The following is a 22143-nucleotide window of genomic DNA, read 5'->3' as shown; positions in this document are numbered from 1 at the left end:
GTAGTCTTCTATTGCTGTGTTTCGTCATTGTCATTGCTCAATTTTGTCGAGTCATATGCCGTGGGAAAAAACTATAAATACCATTCCCCGAATAGGGTGAGGGCTCTTTTTTTTAAACATAGTCCGGAGGAGTGAAGAACGGTGTGACGGTTCGCGGTATAGTTCGCCTGTAATACTAACCGTAGTAGTTCCGCGTAAGTTAGAGAACAGTTTTGAAAACTTAAAAGCTAAAAGTTAAAACGTGTTAAAACTTACGAACTAAAAGGTGACATTACAGTTATAGTACCACTAAATTTAAAACACCTAAATAAGCTAATTAGTACGGGTCAATTACGGATATCACCACAAACGACTAGGAATGTGCACCAATTTTCAAGTTAATCCTAGTCGCGTTTTTCGGTTGGCCATACAACGTACCATCAAACTCAAGCGAGCAGTGGTGAACATTTTGAACTGCAGTGCAAGTGACAATGAAAAGTGGTTGAGCGAACAATACTAGTGGTATTGCGAAAAATCTGTGATTGTTCGTCTCTAAAGGTGCTAGCTCGCTTGAGACTGACCACTGATAGTGCGCGCGAAATCTGTACCACTCCCCGGACTCGGAACTGTGGCTGACGCTATATAAAAGCCAAACCGTCAGTGTAGTGATTCCCTCGTCAATTATGGGAATGTGACTGAAGCAAAGAAAAGGAATTGAGATAAAGAAGAAGAAGAAGAAGAAGAAGAAGAAGAAGAAGAAGAGAAAAGAGGAGACGTTCCTGTGACGACTGAGACGACCATCAAGCATGCCAACGGTTCCTGCATCGGCCGCAACGGTGAGCTCAATCTAAAAATAAAGGCCAAATAATAGCCCAAATTAGTGCACTTAAAAAAAAAGATTAGTTTAATTAAATGTGTATGGCCTGCTAAATCCTAACTTTGTTGTGTTAATTTTATTGTTTTAAAGAAAATCTTGTATTCCGCCATTTTGTTGCTGTATGTCCGCCTTGCCACCAAATATAAGGGAAGAATATCCGGGAGAATCGAAGTGAAAAACGACCCTGAAGAGAAACCGTGTTGAGGACCACTGCTCCTATGGTGATACCATTACAGGGGTTCTTAACCGGTTTCCACAAAGTTTCACTTAGTATCAATTGGCGCTCAACGTTAAAAATTTAAATGTTAAAAAAAAGTGTTTTCTTTCAAGGCCTGAAATAAAACCCTTTTTTTAATCGGTCTCCGGAGAATTTCAATTAATTAAATTAATTTCAATAATCGCGTGGTCGTCAGGTGGAATAAGTGGACAAAAATTTGTTCTCAAAGATTGAAAAATTGAGGATTGTTGCGAGTGATGATAACCAAATACGTAAATGCTGCATGTTTCAAGTGTTGAGTTGAGTTGCAAATTAAAAATTCAAGCCACTTTATTGTTGAGTACTTTATCTGGAACTTCGTCAATTTCAAGTGTTACAAGTTGTCAACTTGCAATAAATTCTTTTTTTTTTTTATTTTCAATGTAAATAGTGTGTTAAATTATATTATTTTCGTATTTATCAAAAGGAAACAACAGTGTTAGTCTACTTTATTTGTGTTTTTTTGTGTGTTTCCTGTGATATATTTATTCAGATGCTTTTTATTTAATTATTTATTATAGTGTAAACATATTTCTGCATATTTATTTTTGTTGTTTATAGATTTATTTATTTATTAGATACGTTTATTTACAACTTATTTATTTATTTATTACAGATTTATTTATTTACACTTATTATTTATTGCAAAAGTTATTTTTTCATATTTAATAAAGAAAGCAAAAATGGCTTTTGCTTGTCCTACTTTTGACCAAGCTAGCGAACTACTAATTGGATGGTATCATACCATGCGAGTAGACTTTCTTGAAGTTGATGAACTCGATTGGGAGCTTGAATCTCGATCAATTGCAATAGACGACAATCTGAGTTTGACTCAGAAAAGAAAATGGCTACGAGACAGTCTCAAGAAAGAAAAGGAAACGTCGGGTACTGGTACAGTAGGTGTTGTAAAAGGTGAGGTGAAACAGGAAATCAAGACATGCATGAAGAAATTCACCGAACTGAAAACAAAATGGGGAATGATTAGCAGTGAAAATGATAGGGAGTTGTATCTTGCTCGTTTACTCCACGTGGGAGCTCGTATAGTAGTGATTTTGAGCTCAGCTAAAGACTCACCAAATCTCCACAGCAATCTACAAAATGTGCTGGTAGAGTTGGTGAGTATTCTTCAGCCAGAGTGCACTAAATCACTTCACAATAAGTCAACGATAGTAACTGAGAATTTAGAAGGGAGTGAGGAATGTTTTGATACACCGCAGGTGGGTGAAAAAGATCCAGACGAAACACAGAACACATCGACTCGTCGTATGACTGTTTTAAGTCAAGACGATCTAGACTGGATTCACTCCCTGCAGGCCAGAATCGCAGATCTTGAATTTGAGCTACAGCGCAGGAACGGAAGGGATGTGGGAACTCAAACTTCGCTTGAGGGTGCTATGCCTTTAGAACATTCCAGAGGAAATAATCAAAATCCCATCCACCATCTTAGTTCATTCTCCTGGCCTCATTCACACCCCCAAATTCCTTTTCCATCAGTTAGTCATTGCGGTCAAAATCATAGGACAGCATCGCTAGCAACTAGCTCTGCCAATACGTTTAACCATGCTCCTATGAACACAACATTCCCGATTTCCAATAATCAAGATCCCAACAGACCAGCAATTAGTTCCCTTCACCCCCAGTTCGCACAAACATCACAAGCTGTTCCTAGCCAAACACGATTTCCTAATCCCTATCCTGTGCATCAATATTCAGTGCCATACCAAACTCGCCATACTTTGCCAGTTTCCAAGTGGAACATAGCGAAGTACAGCGGGGATGACCAAGGTCTGAAATTGAATGAGTTCCTGGAGCATGTTCAGGCATTATCGCAAGCGGAGTGTATTTCGGAAAGAGAGTTGTTCGAGTCTGCGGTACACTTGTTCACTGGATCAGCGTTGAAATGGTACATGTCCCAGCGTTCCACTGGTCGGCTCATGAACTGGGAACATCTCGTTTTCGAACTACGTAGAACGTACATGCATCCTGATCTTGACGCTCTGATTAAGATGAAAGTCTATCAGAGACGTCAACAGAAATACGAGTCGTTCCACGAATTCTATTTCGAGATGGAGAAGCTATTTCGCACGATGAGTGGTCAAATTTCGGACGTGGAAAAGATGCAAATTCTTCAACAAAATATGAGGATGGATTACAAGCGACAGATGACCTTCCTCCCTATCGCTGACTTGGAGACCCTAGTAGCGGCTGGTCAGAAACTCGACGCTTTGAACTTTTCCGCTTACAACAAAGTCTTCGGCACGGATAAAACCGTTCAAGCGGTAAGCAACAAAGAAACAGGAGGGAAAAAGAAACAAAAGAGCGTGTCCGGCCAGCCTGAATCTCATGGATCCAGTCAGACAGCGAGCGTCGGGTCTTCGGTACCGTTTAACCCAAACAGGAACAATCGCGGTCCATCTAATCCTCCATATATCTCTACCACCAAGCCCCGAAGTCCAAACAATCAGCACTCTGAGTCTTCAAATGCTCAAATGCGGAATATCGCTTCTAGCTCCCCCGTAGCAGGATCGTCCAGGGCGCAGCAACGCCCATCACTTACCCTGGAAGAGGTAGTGAATAACCATTCTCCTCCACCGGACAACACATGCTACAATTGCGGTAGATTCGGCCATCACACGGTTATGTGTAGACAACCCCGTGGAACTTTCTGTGGTACGTGTGGTCTTCGAGGTTTCCCTACGGACTTCTGCCCTTATTGTCTAAAAAACGGACCGGCCGCGCACCAAAATCGTCGTCCGCAGGGTCCACAAGCGTAAATATTTCTCATTCCAACCATCAGCGTACTCCACCGCCTTTCTGGGAGTCAGCTTTACCCCATCTGTACGCAGATACCTCCGATATATGTCAAATTACGTACCCATACGAGAACGATAGCCGTCCGTATGTGTCAGTCCGAATTTATGGTTTCCACATTCACGCACTGCTTGATAGCGGTAGTAATTTCACAATAATAAGTGAGAAAGTCTACATTAAATTGAATATCAAGCGTCTCTACAAACCCCCACGTAGTGTTTCGCTTCGATCCGCCAGCGGAGACCAACTGCAGATCCTCGGTCAAGCGCACCTTCCATTTTTCGTCCAGGGAAGGATCCGGATTGTTCCTACTCTCGTGGTCGCCAATCTGTCCGTCGACTGCATATGTGGAATGGACTTTTGGAAAAAGTTCCATATCCAACCCACCATGCTTTCGAACGAACAAGATGCAATCGTTGCCACCCTTGAACAGTGTTCAAATGATCCCGCTCTATCTGAAGAGGAGAGGCGGTTAATCGAAGAAGTAAAGAAGAAATTTCTTCCTGCTCGAGAAGGCAGTCTAACTCTCACTCCACTAGCTCAACACACAATAGTTCTGAAAGAGGAATGGAAAAATCAACCACCCGTTCGGCAGTTTCCTTATTGCATGTCGCCTAAAACCCAAGAGCTGGTGGCGGTCGAACTGCAAAGGCTGCTAGACATTGGGATCCTCGAGAGGAGCAATTCGGATTGGTCCCTCAATTGCGTTCCAGTAATCAAACCAAACAAGGTAAGGCTTTGCTTAGACGCGCGCAGAATCAATGAGCGAACTGTGCGTGATGCATACCCTTTGCCCCACCCTGGACGTATTCTTGGCCAACTCCCAAAAGCGAAATTCCTTTCGACGATCGATCTTTCCGAGGCCTTTCTACAAGTCCCTCTCGATCCACAATCGAGAAAATATACAGCGTTCAGTGTGCAGGGCAAAGGGTTGTTCCAGTATACCAGAATGCCATTTGGTCTCATAAATAGTCCCGCCACTCTGGCTCGACTAATGGATAGCGTTCTTGGCCATGGTATACTGGAACCTTACGTTTTTGTGTACCTCGACGATATCGTCGTGGTCACAGAAACGTTTGAGCATCACGTACAGCTCCTCACTGAAATTGCACGTCGTCTAAGCCAAGCCAACCTTAGCATTAATCTGGAGAAGTCACGCTTCGTAGTCTCTGAGGTCCCATTCCTAGGATATCTGTTGAGCACTAACGGTCTGCGAACTAATCCAGACAAAATACGCCCCATTGTCGAATATGAGCGGCCAACAACAATTACAAAGCTCCGGAGATTCCTAGGAATGGTGAACTACTACCGGAGATTCATCGTGAACTTCAGCGGAGTGACTGCTCCATTGAGTGATTTACTGAAAACCAAGTCAAAGGTGATTCACTGGAACGAGGCCGCCGAAGAAGCCTTCTGTCAGATCAAGGAACTCCTGATTTCCTCTCCAATTTTGGAGAGCCCGGATTTCACGAAGGAATTCGTAATTCAAACTGACGCAAGTGATGTCGCTGTGGCAGGAATTCTCACGCAGCTACATGAGGGCGGCGAGCGAGTCATCTCGTACTTCTCGCACAAACTCACGACGCCGCAGAAGAATTACCACGCCGCAGAAAAAGAAGCGCTTGCTGCAATCATGGCAATCGATGCCTTTCGCGGCTACATCGAGGGGTATCATTTCACGCTGGTCACTGATTCTTCAGCGCTGACGCATATTTTGAAGACCAAATGGAAGGTCGGATCCAGGTGCAGTCGATGGTCACTGAACCTACAGCAATTCAACATGACGGTTGTACACCGTAGAGGTAAGGACAATGTCGTCGCCGACGCATTGTCTAGAAGTCTGGTGTCGGTAATTGAATCCTCCGTTTCCCCCTGGTATTCTTCCATGGTAAGCAAGGTATCTAGCCAACCAGATAATTATGTGGATTTCAAGGTTGAAGGTGGCCAGCTTTTCAAATTTATATCGTCTCATGATCATCCTTGCGATTCGCGATTTGAGTGGAAAATTGTACCACAAGTCAGTGAAATTCCTGGCATCCTCAAAGACTGCCATGATGCCACTCTCCACCCTGGCTATGAGAGGACACTAGCCAGAATCCGTCAACGTTATTACTGGCCAAAGATGGCAGGGGAAATCCGTAGGTATGTGCAGGATTGCGGAACCTGTAAGGAAGTAAAACCTGCATCTAGACCAGTTGCTCCTGAAATGGGCAACATGAGGATTGCCAGCCGTCCATGGCAGATAATATCTGCCGATTACATCGGACCGCTGCCTCGTAGCCGTCGGGGCAATCAACATATACTAGTTGTAGTAGACTATTTCTCTAAGTGGACCCTCATTCATCCAGTAAGAAGCATCAGCAGTTCGAGTCTCTGTTCGATACTAAAGGAGCAGTGGATCCTCCGAAACTCGGCACCAGAAATAATAATAACCGATAACGGCAGTTGCTTTACCTCCGGAGAGTTCAAAGGCTTACTGAACCAATTCAAGATAGCGCATTGGCTCAATTCACGTTATCACTCCCAGGCTAATCCTGTGGAGAGAGTCAATCGCACAATAAATAGCGCTATCCGCACATACGTTAAGGAGGATCAACGGCTCTGGGACACTCGAACTGCTGAAATCGAAATGCTTCTAAATACCAGTGTACACGCTTCTACTGGATTCAGCCCATATTTCGTTACACATGGCCACGAACTTTCGGAAACGGATCTGACCATAAGTTGACTAGGCGAGACGACAATCTTTCCCCAGATCAACAGACTGAAAGAAGGAAGGAAATGTTCACTCGTATTTACGATCTTGTAAGTAAGAATCTCCACAAAGCTCACGAAACGTCTCGTCGTCACTATAATCTTCGCCATCATCAATTTTCCAAGGCATTCGTCACTGGTCAACTTGTTTACCGAAAGAACATGAAACCCTCCAATGCTGCAGAAAAGTATAATTCGAAATATGGTTCTCAGTTCCTCCCTTGTCGCGTTGTAAATAAAATTGGTTCGTCTTCATACGAACTCGAAGACATGAATGGGAAAAATATCGGCATTTGGCCAGCCGTTCATCTCAAACCAGGGTAAACAGTGGATATGGATCAAAATAATATTGTTATTCGTCATTCGTCCTGTGCTAAAATCATGCTCATTTCATTTTGTTTGTCATCGTCAAGCTTTCCTAGTAAACCTATAAGAATAGTACCTGAATAGTAAAACAAATTAAAGAAAAATATTATAAATACTTACCAAAAGATAGAAAAGAAACTGTTTCGTAAACATTAGTCGTCAGTTTGTTTGTCTATTATGTCGTCGTCTTAGTCGTTGAGTTCAGAGTATACGAACGTAAACAAACGAGCAATAGGTATGTGTACTGAGTACGTACACAACCGTGTCCATGTCGGATTAAAGTGGATACACTTTTAAAGGAATTATATCATTCATCGTTATTTCAACCTTTCTTCACTTGCGTAAGCAAGCGAGTACTTGGAAATTTTGATTCGAGTGACTATAATTCCAATTCAATGAAACAAATAGTCATAGTCACTCTATCCTAGGAGAGTGACAATATGACAAACTAGTTATAGGGCGCCCTACCATCATAAGATAGTTCGTAACTCTAGCTAATAAGTCAAGTTTGAATGAAAAGTGGAGTGAATGGATGAGAAAGTGTGAATGAGTTGGGGAGTATGAATGGGATGACTGAATGAATTTGAATGAATGAGGTAGTGTAATAAGTGTTTATTGTCCAAGGCGAAGCTTGTGACGGAAAATTTTGAAAGAGACGTTGCTGAAAGTTTGGTCTCAACAGTAATTTAAAATCAGCAAAAAAGTTGAGGTGAGAATTTCTAGTTTGTAGTTGAACTCAACAACTGGGACGGTAGCCTATAAACGCATTTAATCTGACGCACAATAGAACAATCACTCCATTCAATCGAAGCAACTAAAATCCACTATTCCTCTGACTTTGACAATTCCCTGGTGCTACCCATGAAAACGGTGGACAGACTCACTCTACTAGATTCATGCAATTTTGTTGAAAAGAGTTCCTCTGGATTCCACGACAAATCATTCAACTAATTGAATCTGAATCTGGTAGAGCAGTAGTCGCATCCGATGGACAGGCTCACTGTACTAGAATCAAACAATTCATCGAACAGAGCTCCTCTGCCCCGCACGAAAAATCATTCGATAAATTGTAACTGGTTCTGGTAGAGCAGTAGTCGCATCTCGTGAGGATAAATCCAGGAAGAAAAAAAACACTTTGTTTTTTTTTACCCCGACTCCGGGAAGATTGTGACCGTTCATTTTCGGGTCACAGTTAAATATTTGGTGGGAAGGCCAGTTAGTGGTTTAGCTCGAAAAAAAATTGTTATAAATGTTTTGTGTTGTCATAAATGTCTGAATATTAAATAAATGTCTGTCTCCACTTTTTGTAGTGTTTGAGTGATATTTATTTTGTGTTCAGTAGCTTTTGGTTGATGTCTCTAGATTTATTATTTATTTTGTTTGTTTCGTTCACTCCAACTTTAGTTTATTTATTTATTTATTTATTTATTTATTTATTCATTTATTTGTTTATTTATTTCTTATTTATTTATTTATTTATTTATTTATTTATATATTTATTATTAAAAGTTTATTTATTTATATATTTATTTATTTATTCATTTATTTATTTATTTATTTCTTATTTATTTATTTATTAAAAGTTTATTTATTTCTTATTTATTTATTTATTAAAAAGTTTATTTAAATTGATAAGCGGAAACAAGTGTTAGGGACTTTTCAATTGTTAAGGCTTAGCATGCAGCCAGTGTCGGAGTGAATATTTAAAGTAGTATGGGACATCAGCCAGCTCAATATGTGAGCGTAGATATAAGATTTGTGCCTGTGTTATCGTCGTTCGTCCATCATCAGATCATCGTATGCGTCGTAGTCTTCTATTGCTGTGTTTCGTCATTGTCATTGCTCAATTTTGTCGAGTCATATGCCGTGGGAAAAAACTATAAATACCATTCCCCGAATAGGGTGAGGCCTCTTTTTTTAAACATAGTCCGGAGGAGTGAAGAACGGTGTGACGGTTCGCGGTATAGTTCGCCTGTAATACTAACCGTAGTAGTTCCGCGTAAGTTAGAGAACAGTTTTGAAAACTTAAAAGCTAAAAGTTAAAACGTGTTAAAACTTACGAACTAAAAGGTGACATTACAGTTATAGTACCACTAAATTTAAAACACCTAAATAAGCTAATTAGTACGGGTCAATTACGGATATCACCACAAACGACTAGGAATGTGCACCAATTTTTCAAGTTAATCCTAGTCGCGTTTTTTCGGTTGGCCATACAACGTACCATCAAACTCAAGCGAGCAGTGGTGAACATTTTGAACTGCAGTGCAAGTGACAATGAAAAGTGGTTGAGCGAACAATACTAGTGGTATTGCGAAAAATCTGTGATTGTTCGTCTCTAAAGGTGCTAGCTCGCTTGAGACTGACCACTGATAGTGCGCGCGAAATCTGTACCACTCCCCGGACTCGGAACTGTGGCTGACGCTATATAAAAGCCAAACCGTCAGTGTAGTGATTCCCTCGTCAATTATGGGAATGTGACTGAAGCAAAGAAAAGGAATTGAGATAAAGAAGAAGAAGAAGAAGAAGAAGAAGAAGAAGAGAAAAGAGGAGACGTTCCTGTGACGACTGAGACGACCATCAAGCATGCCAACGGTTCCTGCATCGGCCGCAACGGTGAGCTCAATCTAAAAATAAAGGCCAAATAATAGCCCAAATTAGTGCACTTAAAAAAAAATTAGTTTAATTAAATGTGTATGGCCTGCTAAATCCTAACTTTGTTGTGTTAATTTTATTGTTTTAAAGAAAATCTTGTATTCCGCCATTTTGTTGCTGTATGTCCGCCTTGCCACCAAATATAAGGGAAGAATATCCGGGAGAATCGAAGTGAAAAACGACCCTGAAGAGAAACCGTGTTGAGGACCACTGCTCCTATGGTGATACCATTACAGGGGTTCTTAACCGGTTTCCACAAAGTTTCACTTAGTATCACACTTCTCGTTAATAATTTTTCATTTTTTACTTCTGTGAAAAGTGAGTAATGCGAATTGAGAAGTGAAACGTCTACTCACTTTTCATGTGATGCAAAACTAACTTTCGAGAGTGTTGCTTCGAGTGACTTTATAAATCCCTGTGTTTACCAGTTAGATCATATGTCTTATTTGTAGCTTTTCTTAGAGAACATGTAATAGATATGAATTGTCGTTTGAGGTGAGAAGTCTAAAATAACTGTAAAGCCGAAAAATCCTCATTCTTTATCTTTATCTTTATTGGGAGTAGGGAAAAGCCCGCTCGAGTAGTGTAGTCATTGTTGCAAGTATCTCAGTCGACAGGTCTTCATTATCGAAAATATATTATGTAATCAGAGACAAAATGTCATTAGTTCCAGAAACATTTCATCCTACACCACTTGATTCAAATATTTACCATCGATTTTGTTCGACTTTGCTCCAAATTCCATGTTTCCCGTGGTATGCTTGTCTGGTTGTTTGTGAGTCAATGATAAATAACACTCCATCCAACCAGATGCCATAAAAGTAACAACGTGCCATTCATTCGTAATACTCTAATATTAAAGCTTTGATATCATTACGCACGAATAAAAGGATAAATGGAAATTGATTATCATGGCATCGCCGAGGATGAGGGGGAGAAAACTCATTAGCGTTCGCACATTGTAATCATGATCCGCCTAAGAACGATTCAATGGAAAGCATTATATCCAGGGGCAATAACAATTCCGTTTTTGTTCAGCCGGCATCAGCTGTTGCTTCATTGTGTGGAATATAGGCTCCAGGTGTGTGTACATCAGACTAATCAGCAGTCTCATTCGTTTCGTCGAAATCTGATCCTAAACTGGACTACAGATAAATATAAGACTAATTTTTGCAAGAGGCGATTGTTCTCGGAAAATTGAATCTTTCGCCATGTCTCCTTTTATGTGATGAAGATTAATTTAAACTGCGAAGGCTTGAATTGTGTAAGTAATTGTCCAAAATATTATCATAGAGCTATGTAACTTAAAGCTATACGTAAAGCGACAAAAAATGATAAAATAAAATACGGAAAATGGAACTAGTTCGTGAACCTGTTAGTACCTCACGCTATGGACGAGAACGAGTAAAAACGTTTGTAATTAGAAGTATAATAAGCATGGTACCCATAGCTACAAGAAGAAGGGGCCGAGGAATTCTCTGCATCTTTGTGAGCGCAACTGGAAAGGAATAGTCGGTTAGTTGAGGAGGTAAATCATGGGAACTCGCCTTGGTAAGCAACAAAATATTTATTGTGAATGAAGTTTTTTCTAAGACACGGAGACGAAAACCGTGCTCCAGATCAATACTACGCGAAATCAATGTGCTTCGTTTGATAATCTATAACACGTATTCTATACAATGTTCGCTTGGTGGCTTCTGTATACTGGAAAGGATCGCGCGTTTTCCTACCGAAACAACGCGCTCTGTTCTTAGGTTCTTACCAAGCATAAATAATTTACCTCCTTTTTTTTGCGCCACGAGATAAACTGATCACAATGCTCACCCGGTGGTTTTTACTTATATTAATTTAATAATTTTCCACTTCGCGTTCTCCAGACAGCGTTCAGCAGCATCAAGAAGATCGATCGCATGGCTCTGAACTAGACTTGCGCGCCGATTGAAATTTTATAGCCGGCGGCGTGATAGACCATTTTCAGCCAGCAGCGGCGACGTGAGACGACGTGGGCTAATTTCATGCAAAAACTTCTGCGGATTTTTTTCGGAAGCTTTCAAAAGCTTTCCCGTAAACTTCTCCAGTAATTCTACTAAAAGTTCCTCCAGCAATTTCTTCGGTACTTTCTTCAGGAATTTCTCTGGAAGTTCCTCCAAGAATTCCTCCGAAAGCTCTTCTGGAAGTTCCTCCAAGAATTCCTCCTTCAGGAATTCCTCCGGAAGTTCCTCCAGGAATTCCTCCGGAAGTTCCTCCAGGAATTCCTCCGGAAGTTCCTCCAAGAATTCCTCCGGAAGTTCCTCCAGGAATTCCTCCGGAAGTTCCTCCAGGAATTCCTCCGGAAGTTCCTCCAGGAATTCCTCCGGAAGTTCCTCCAGGAATTCCTCCGGAAGTTCCTCCAGGAATTCCTCCGGAAGTTCCTCCAGGAATTCCTCCGGAAGTTCCTCCAGGAATTCCTCCGGAAGTTCCTCCAGGAATTCCTCCGGAAGTTCCTCCAGGAATTCCTCCGGAAGTTCCTCCAGGAATTCCTCCGGAAGTTCCTCCAGGAATTCCTCCGGAAGTTCCTCCAGGAATTCCTCCGAAGTTCCTCCAGGAATTCCTCCGGAAGTTCCTCCAGGAATTCCTCCGGAAGTTCCTCCAGGAATTCCTCCGGAAGTTCCTCCAGGAATTCCTCCGGAAGTTCCTCCAGGAATTCCTCCGGAAGTTCCTCCAGGAATTCCTCCGAAGTTCCTCCAGGAATTCCTCCGGAAGTTCCTCCAGGAATTCCTCCGGAAGTTCCTCCAGGAATTCCTCCGGAAGTTCCTCCAGGAATTCCTCCGGAAGTTCCTCCAGGAATTCCTCCGGAAGTTCCTCCAGGAATTCCTCCGGAAGTTCCTCCAGGAATTCCTCCGGAAGTTCCTCCAGGAATTCCTCCGGAAGTTCCTCCAGGAATTCCTCCGGAAGTTCCTCCAGGAATTCCTCCGAAGTTCCTCCAGGAATTCCTCCGGAAGTTCCTCCAGGAATTCCTCCGAAGTTCCTCCAGGAATTCCTCCGGAAGTTCCTCCAGGAATTCCTCCGAAGTTCCTCCAGGAATTCCTCCGGAAGTTCCTCCAGGAATTCCTCCGGAAGTTCCTCCAGGAATTCCTCCGGAAGTTCCTCCAGGAATTCCTCCGGAAGTTCCTCCAGGAATTCCTCCGAAGTTCCTCCAGGAATTCCTCCGGAAGTTCCTCCAGGAATTCCTCCGAAGTTCCTCCAGGAATTCCTCCGGAAGTTCCTCCAGGAATTCCTCCGGAAGTTCCTCCAGGAATTCCTCCGGAAGTTCCTCCAGGAATTCCTCCGGAAGTTCCTCCAGGAATTCCTCCGGAAGTTCCTCCAGGAATTCCTCCGGAAGTTCCTCCAGGAATTCCTCCGGAAGTTCCTCCAGGAATTCCTCCGGAAGTTCCTCCAGGAATTCCTCCGGAAGTTCCTCCAGGAATTCCTCCAGAAGTTCCTCCAGGAATTCCTCCGAAAGTTCCTCCAGGAATTCCTCCGGAAGTTCCTCCAGGAATTCCTCCGGAAGCTCTTCCAGGAATTCCTCTGAAGTTCCTCCAGGAATTCCTCCGAAGTTCCTCCAGGAATTCCTCCGAAGTTCCTCCAGGAATTCCTCCGGAAGTTCCTCCAGGAATTCCTCCGGAAGTTCCTCCAGGAATTCCTCCGAGTTCCTCCAGGAATTCCTCCGAAGTTCCTCCAGGAATTACTCCGGAAGTTCCTCCAGGAGTTCCTCCGGAAGTTCCTCCAGGAATTCCTCCGGAAGTTCCTCCAGGAATTCCTCCGGAAGTTCCTCCAGGAATTCCTCCACGAATTCCTCCACGAAGTTCCTCCAGGAATTCCTCCGGAAGTTCCTCCAGGAATTCCTCCAGGAATTCCTCCGGAAGTTCCTCCAGGAATTCCTCCGGAAGTTCCTCCAGGAATTCCTCCAGGAATTCCTCCGGAAGTTCCTCCAGGAATTCCTCCGGAAGTTCCTCCAGGAATTCCTCCGGAAGTTCCTCCAGGAATTCCTCCGGAAGTTCCTCCAGGAATTCCTCCGAAGCTCCTCCAGGAATTCCTCCGGAAGTTCCTCCAGGAATTCCTCCGGAAGTTCCTCCAGGAATTCCTCCGGAAGTTCCTCCAGGAATTCCTCCGGAAGTTCCTCCAGGAATTCCTCCGGAAGTTCCTCCAGGAATTCCTCCGGAAGTTCCTCCAGGAATTCCTCCGGAAGTTCCTCCAGGAATTCCTCCGAAGTTCCTCCAGGAATTCCTCCGGAAGTTCCTCCAGGAATTCCTCCGGAAGTTCCTCCAGGAATTCCTCCGAAGTTCCTCCAGGAATTCCTCCGGAAGTTCCTCCAGGAATTCCTCCGGAAGTTCCTCCAGGAATTCCTCCGGAAGTTCCTCCAGGAATTCCTCCGGAAGTTCCTCCAGGAATTCCTCCGGAAGTTCCTCCCAGGAATTCCTCCGGAAGTTCCTCCCAGGAATTCCTCCGGAAGTTCCTCCCAGGAATTCCTCCGGAAGTTCCTCCCAGGAATTCCTCCGGAAGTTCCTCCAGGAATTCCTCCGGAAGTTCCTCCAGGAATTCCTCCGGAAGTTCCTCCAGGAATTCCTCAGGAAGTTCCTCCAGGAAATCCTCCGGAAGTTCCTTAAGGAATTCCTTCGAAAGTTCTCCAGGAATTCCTTCGGAAGTTTCTCCAGGAATTCCTTCGGAAGTTCCTCCAGGAATTCCTCCAGGAAGTTCCTCCAGGAATTCCTCCGGAAATTCCTCCAGGAATTCCTCCGGAAGTTTCTCCAGGAATTCCTCCGGAAGTTCCTCCAGAAATTCCTCCGGAAGTTCCTTCAGGAATTCCTCCGGAAGTTCCTCCAGAAATTCCTCCGGAAGTTCCTTCCATAATTCCTCCGGAAGCTCCTCCCGGAATTCCTCCGGAAGTTCCTCCAGGAATTCCTCCGAAGTTCCTCCAGGAATTCCTCCGGAAGTTCCTCCAGGAATTCCTCCGGAAGTTCCTCCAGGAATTCCTCCGGAAGTTCCTCCAGGAATTCCTCCGGAAGTTCCTCCAGGAATTCCTCCGAAGTTCCTCCAGGAATTCCTCCGGAAGTTCCTCCAGGAATTCCTCCGAAGTTCCTCCAGGAATTCCTCCGGAAGTTCCTCCAGGAATTCCTCCGGAAGTTCCTCCAGGAATTCCTCCGGAAGTTCCTCCAGGAATTCCTCCGGAAGTTCCTCCAGGAATTCCTCCGGAAGTTCCTCAAGGAATTCCTCCGGAAGTTCCTCCACGAATTCCTCCGCCAGTTCCTCCAGGAATTCCTCCGGAAGTTCCTCCAGGAATTCCTCCGGAAGTTCCTCCAGGAATTCCTCCGGAAGTTCCTCCAGGAATTCCTCCGGAAGTTCCTCCAGGAATTCCTCCGGAAGTTCCTCCAGGAATTCCTCCGGAAGTTCCTCAAGGAATTCCTCCGGAAGTTCCTCCACGAATTCCTCCGGAAGTTCCTCCAGTAAGTCTGGTTTGAAGTCCACACATTCTACATCAAAAATACATTCAAGAATGTATCCAAACAATCCTACAGGGATTCAAAACAGATTTTTTTTCGAGTTTTCTCCAGTAAACCCTCCAGGAATTGTATCAACTTTAATTTTTCGAAAAAATGCCCCGGGGAATTCAAAAAAATTATGATATCTGGAATTACGGCCAAACTGCTTTTCGGCTAAATGACCCGTTCTGTCAAACGATTTTTTGGGTCATATGATATTTTTGCCTTATGACTTTTTAGGCTAAATGGCCGTTTGTGTTAAACGACCATTTCAGCCAAACGGTATTTTTCGGCTAAATGACCAGCTTCGCTTTCGAAGATGGATGGTTTTTGATCCAATGGTTTGTTCGGCCAAACGTCCCATCTTTGAATTCTGGAAAATATTTTGTGAATTATTCTTCGGCAGGAATTTCGTAAGAAAGAAGATTTGCGACAATTAGATCATAATAATATATAAATTATTATCATTATTATACACATAACTGTTCGGAAGAAAAAGCAATTGATGTGAGAAGGGAAGTCTCGACACCGTAATGAGAACGAGGGATTATTAGAAAGACAGCCATCGGAGTGACGACTGGTACCAACGCTGGATCATATTGGTATTCAGGTTCTTCAAACTCATATTTTCCGGTTGGATAGTGTTCACGTGTATAGCATAGTTTTCGTCTGTTAATTCCAGACTACAAGGTCAAAACAATAACAAGCCTTGTGAGCAAAGGCGTGGCGAGTTCGATTCTCGGTCCGGTCTAGTATGTTTTCGACACCCTGGGCATAGTGTATCCATTGTATTTGCCACACAATATACATACTCATGCAATTGAGGGCATAGAAAAGCTTTCAATCAAAGGAATCTGAGGAAATGTTAATAGAATACTAAATTAGGCATTTGGTATTGCGATTATTGTATTTGCGATGCTTTGCAAAAATAACTTGAGAAAAATTATTTAAGCATTTTTTGTGGAATGTGTTCAACTGTCTAAGACGAGATTAGTACATTCCATTTAATTACACTACGTTCTATTATCTTTACAGATACGTATTTCGACCTTCAGGCCTTGAGGCGGTCTTCAGTGTCTCGTACCGTGTCACAGTTGCGGTCGAAATACGTAGTGGAATAAAATGGAAAGTACTAAACTCGTCTTAGACAGTTGAAAAATAATATGATTTATCGTGGAAGTAGAGTGTACTTTATAAGTTGTGAAGTGAATTTCAAGGAATAAATTTGTTTTATCTGAAAATTCAGCGAGAAACAGTGCTACGAAAGAAAATGTATCTGCTAGAAATAATTAAGCAGTACATACATTGAATCAATAGCTCAGAGGTAGGAATATAAAAATAAATTTGTTTCCTAATTTTGTTTTTATTAATTTGCGTCACCTAACCAAAATCTCTATTATTATTCCAACTTTTCAAGAATGTTGTTGTGAACATTTGACGAGAGAAGTTGTTATTAAATTCGTTTTTAATTTAGTTTATCGACGGTTGTGATGAATCTATGTAACGGGCTGTTATTAAAATGGTAGCATTCACACTAGCTGTTCTATTTATGATAAAATGTTCCAACGCAGGACGTTTCGAGCTGTATTTTAAAACTCTTCATATGTTTTAGCCCCACTAAGCATTAGCATTGGAACAATTCGCACAAATTCGTAGGTGGTACAAGCGAAAACTATTGTACGACCGTAACATCACTTTCATTCTTTACCACTGGTAATGATTTGGGACTAACCATTACCTCTTAGATGGAAGCAATGCACTCTCCAATAGTCAAGAACTGGCCTGGCCACGTCCTTGCGAATGCTGAGGAAGGGGAAGGATGGTTAGTTGGACATCTACTTTAGATAAATGCAGAGAACTCTACGACCTCTCATAGATGCCACGGGAGGTTTTGGAATTGTTAGTATGGAAGGTTATAAATAGTAGGAAACGTTTTGGTAGAACGCAGTGGCGTAGCCAGAAAATTGGTCTAGGGGGGGGTTTTCTGAACATTTTTTTTTCGCAAAAAAAAATTTCTTCTAAAAATTTTGTCTTGGGGGGGGGGGTTATGCCCAAAACCACCCCCGTGGCTACGCCACTGGTAGAACGTGAAACACAGAAAGAACTAAGACAGAAATACAAAGTAGGAAATGGACGAGCCTGGACTTGAACACACGACCTACTACTTATAAGGCAGAAGCGGTAGCCACTAGACCACCGAGCTCGTTATGTTTTTAGCCCCACATAGCAACACATATAAATCATAATTGTTCATTCGAATCAGCTGGGTACTCACCTTGACAATGACATTTGCGTGATAGTTGCGACATTTTTGAATTTTCATGAGAGATGCCTTTTTGGGCATTACAACGGTCACCGGTATTCCCAATTTCCATCCATGGTAGCTCAGGCCCTGAAAGGATGAAAAAGAAAAGGCTTATTTTCTTTTGTTTGATCTGGTGTGTGTACCATTTATTATATTTCCTATAGGAAATGCCGGCTGAATTTTTCCTATCTATTGGCATACAAACGTTTCATTTTCCCAAACATATTCCTGTAACAAAATTTTCTTTATTCGGTAGTTAAGTAATTACAGTGATTTTTTTAAAAAGAAATTGCATGATATTCCTTTGCATATTACCAGTGCTCCTGAGGTCGTTCTCAACAATCAATGCCCATCATGACCGTGAGTACACAGACCGTTTTGCAAAATATCGTTCGATATGCGCTGATATCAGACACATCATCCTATGTATCCTCTCTTTTTATGAACGTTGCAGATTTCGCAAAACGCCGACTAGTTCGGCGTACCACAGTGTTGATCAGCCACACTTGCCAGCATCCTACGCTTCCTGGGACACACATTTTGAGCTATTCGTTATTATCCTTGGTAGTTTACAGACGTATTCGACATGGTTCAGGTCAGCTTGTCATTAAGCATCATCCCACGCTTCATTGCTTGAGAAGTCACTAGGAGTTGATCCCCCAGCTGTTGATTCTAATCGACGCCTTTGCGCCGATTTCCGGTAATTAATGAACATCACTTCCATTTTATGATATTTTATGACTTCTGCAGCATCATGCTATGTAGGTATTCAATCCTCGACGATGCTGGTCAAATGGGTTGTAGTCTGTTAGACCTCCTCGATGGACCCTCCGTCCGCGGCCATATCGTTGACGAATCCCTTTAACTGCCTCTTAGCGGGAGCAGCACGTTCATGTTCCAGAACTGGCTTCGTGTAGCTAACTTTGTTTTGGTTATATTTATACTCATGCAATGGCGGGTATAGAAAAGCTTTCAACTAATAACTCAGGAAATGCTAATAGAATAGTTGAAATGCAGGCCAAGTTCTAGTTGGAATGTAGAGCAATTGAAGAAGAATGGTAACCGTATGAGGTTTTCAGTTATCCAGCCTAGAGGTGTGCGCCGGTCCGATATTCGTCGGCGGCGGCGTTTATCAGAATTTTGGCCGGCGGCGGCGGCGTTTTCGGCGTCACGCCGAAAGGCATTTTACCCGGCGGCGGCGGCGGCGTGAATCGGCGTGGCGATTTTTTTCATTACGTTTTTCTAAGATTTTTTTTTGGAATTTTTCGGCATATTTTCAAGACATTAAAAGAAGATTTTTTTAATTTTCGTATGAAAAATCTAATGAACTTTTGCAGAAAAATCTGGAGGAAAACCAAAATTTGGAAAATATTTTCGGATTGTTTGAAGTTTCGAGAAATCTTTGGAATAACCTAGAGAAGCTCTTTTGAATTCCCAAATACAATTGTTTGGAATTTCAGCAGAAAATTTGTCAAAATTTACATGAGAAACTTCAGAATTTTTACAAAAAAATGTTCTTAACTTCTACAGGAAAAACTTCGGAAATTTATGAAAAGGTCTTGTTGAGTTTCTATTGAGTATTATTCCAAATTTGTACAGAACATTATTGATGATTGTAGTAGAGTGCGGCTGGTTGAATGGGTGTTTTACCGTTGGCTTTCTCAATCTAGAATACTAAAGACGGAAAAATATAGAAAGCTCTTTTAGTGGAATGTATTCAACCGTCTAAGACGAATTAAGTACTCTCCATTTAATTCCACCAGTTAATTTTCGTACTCTCCATTTAATTTCACCAGTTAATTTTCGTTATCTTTGCAGATACGTATAATACGTATCTGCAAAGATAACGAAAATTATCTGGTGGAATTAAATGGAGAGTACTTAATTCGTCTTAGACAAACTAAAGACGGCTTGTTTCGCATAGCCTACGATAAAACAGTCAATTTTTAAGAATTTTCGCGGGAGACTTTAAGGAGTTTTCGAGAAAAATTCTCTGGAAGGTTCAGGAGAAATTCTCCGTAAGTGTTAATAATTAACGACTGGAAAAATTGTTGCATTTTTAACGATCTGGTCCGTAGACTGAGAAAGCCAGATCCTTAATGCATTCTCCGTAAGTTTAACGGAAACTTCTTTAAAATTCCGCGGAGGATTGTTCAAAACGATTCAACGAAAAATTGTTCGAAATTCTTGGAATTCTACGGGAAATTCTTTGTACAGTTCGATAACTGCAAGTCATTTAACTGCAATGCTTTTAACTGCATTTCAAAAGTTACATCAGTTTTGCAGTTATCGAACAGCTGAGCTTCAAAACTATGTCAAAGACGATGATCACTGCATAGCGGTGAACAATCAGATGCACTTCTATTTTGGCGACGACTGACAATTGTTTGACGTCTAGAATGGGTCATGTTACAGTTATCGAACGACTAGTGTATTGTTCGTAAGATTTTTTTTTGGAAATTCCATTGGCCGAAAGCCGTATGCCCGAACTGGTAATTTGCCCGAAAAAGTCGTTATCCCTAACAGGTCGTTTTGCCGAATAGGTCATCAACCCAAAAATGCCGATTGGCCGATATGAATAGGTCACCGGCCGTTTGACAGAATAGGTCACTTGTCCGAAAATATCGTTTAGGCCAACAGGTCTTACGGCCAAATGTCAATAACTGAATGGGTAATTTAGTCCATAATATCCATCCGTTTGGCCTAATGACATTTACGTTGAAAAGACTGTTGAACGAAATTTCGTAACCTCTCTACTTTTAAGTCTATACTAACATTTAAGTCAAAAGCCATCTAATCAAACCCCATTAAGCAGAATTGAACGTTTATCCGAAACTGTTATCAGGTCAAAAATGGTCCGACCAAAAATGTATTTTTACCAAAAACGACATACAGCCGAAATGGACATTCAGCCGAACTGGTAATTTGGCCGAAAAAATCTTTTTACCAAATAGATCATTTGACCGAAAATAGTGTTTGGTAGGAATGGTAATTTGGCCAGAAAATGTCCTTTCTGCAAAACAACCTTTCTGGCCGACCAGCATTCTCTGTCAAATAACCAATTCGGATAAACGTCTTCTTTGGCGAAATGACCAATTCAGCCGATCGACACTTTTCAAAGAAGATTGCAGAAATGACATTTAAGGGCCAAATGACTCTTTCTGCCAAATGCCATTTTTTACCAAATGGCATTTTTGGTCAAATGATGTATATTCGGTCAAACGACTTTTTCACCCGAACGGCATTTTGAGCTAAATGACCTGTTAGGGTAAACAACTTTTCACAAGTCCGTCCAAATTTTCCTTTTGGCTGTACATCGCTTTCGGTCAAACTACATTTTCGGTCAAACCAGTTTTGATCTGATAACAGTTTCCGTTGTGCTAAATGGTACCTGGCTAGATGTCTTTTGGCCTAAAGTCTAGTATTGACCTTAAAATAGAGAGGCCACGAAATTTTGTCAATTGTCAATTGTCAAAAAGACCATTTCGCCAAACAAGTGGCCATTTCTGATCAGAACGAGAACGGGTATCAGACATTTTTGGCCAAATGACCCATTCTGTCAAAAAACTATTTCTGCTAAATGGCATTTTTGGCCAACGATGGTTTCGGCCAGACGACCTGTTAGGGCAAACGGCTTTTTCGGCCAAATTACCAGCTCGGCCGTCTGTCACTTTCGGTCTTATTGGAATGGAATGAAACTGCCCAAGAATTTTTAATCGAAAGTAGAAAGAATTTTCTGAAGATACCAGAAACAATCTTCAAAAACTCCGAGCATTTTTCCGATGTTTTAAAGTTGACTATGCCAAACTAGCCGTTTAATGATGAACTTCTTCCTGCGAAAAAAAAAACAAATCACTCTAATAAAGGATAAAACACTAACCGGCTTGATTAATTTAGATTGGGGAAGTCAACGTTAAAGCATCTCTTTCACTAATCAAAATTTTCTGTGTGAATTTTAAAGAATACTCAACAAAGACTCAATAGGAACTTTCCGTGAATATTCCGAATATTTTCCTGTAGAAATTTGGAACAATTTCCCGTAAAAACTCTGTAGAGATTCTAATGTAAATCCCAAACCATTGGTAATTACAAAGAGTTCTCGAAACGTGAAAGTAGTTCCCGTGGAAAATCTGAAAATAATTTTCAAATGAATATTCTGGAAAAACTTGAAGAATTTCTGGGGAAGTTCATCAATTTTTTGAGGCGAAATTCAAAAAATTCTCCAGTTATTGTCGTGAAAATACCCTAAATGATCAATTCAGCCGAACGACACTTTCGACTGAATGTCCATTTCGACCAAATTGCCCTTTCTATCAAACGACTATTTCTGCCGAAGGACAAGTTCACTATTTTTTTAGCCAAAGGAACTGTTCGACCAAATAAAATTCTCGGCTATATATCTGTAGGCTATCAAAGTCTGAAAACATAATGAGAGCATATAGAATATTTTGATTTTGACAACAAAATGATTCGTGATTTGTTTTCAAATATGTATAAATCATCATGATTAATTATATATTTTGATCTAATGTTGCTGTAGATTACTAAATTGAATAATATGACATCAAACTGTGTACTTATTTTGCTATCGGAAACCAATATCAAATTTAGTTTTCGATGTCCTCTCATCGACAGTAGAATA

General features: G+C 41.7%; 1 protein-coding gene across 3 annotated transcripts in view; it reads right to left on the bottom strand.

Moving 5' to 3' along the window:
- LOC134228156 (L-threonine ammonia-lyase-like) overlaps window positions 1–22143 on the bottom strand; it is a 53994-nt gene that overhangs the window by 21229 nt on the left and 10622 nt on the right. For all 3 annotated transcript variants that reach the window (XM_062709937.1, XM_062709936.1, XM_062709938.1), the window contains exon 4: window positions 17472–17588. In XM_062709937.1, the coding sequence (XP_062565921.1) occupies window positions 17472–17588 (117 nt within the window). The remainder of the gene's footprint in view (window positions 1–17471; window positions 17589–22143) is intronic.

Source organism: Armigeres subalbatus, chromosome 3 (assembly GCF_024139115.2).
Source record: "Armigeres subalbatus isolate Guangzhou_Male chromosome 3, GZ_Asu_2, whole genome shotgun sequence".
In the NCBI taxonomy this organism is placed as follows: domain Eukaryota; kingdom Metazoa; phylum Arthropoda; class Insecta; order Diptera; family Culicidae; genus Armigeres; species Armigeres subalbatus.
This window is presented reverse-complemented; position numbering and strand designations above follow the sequence as displayed.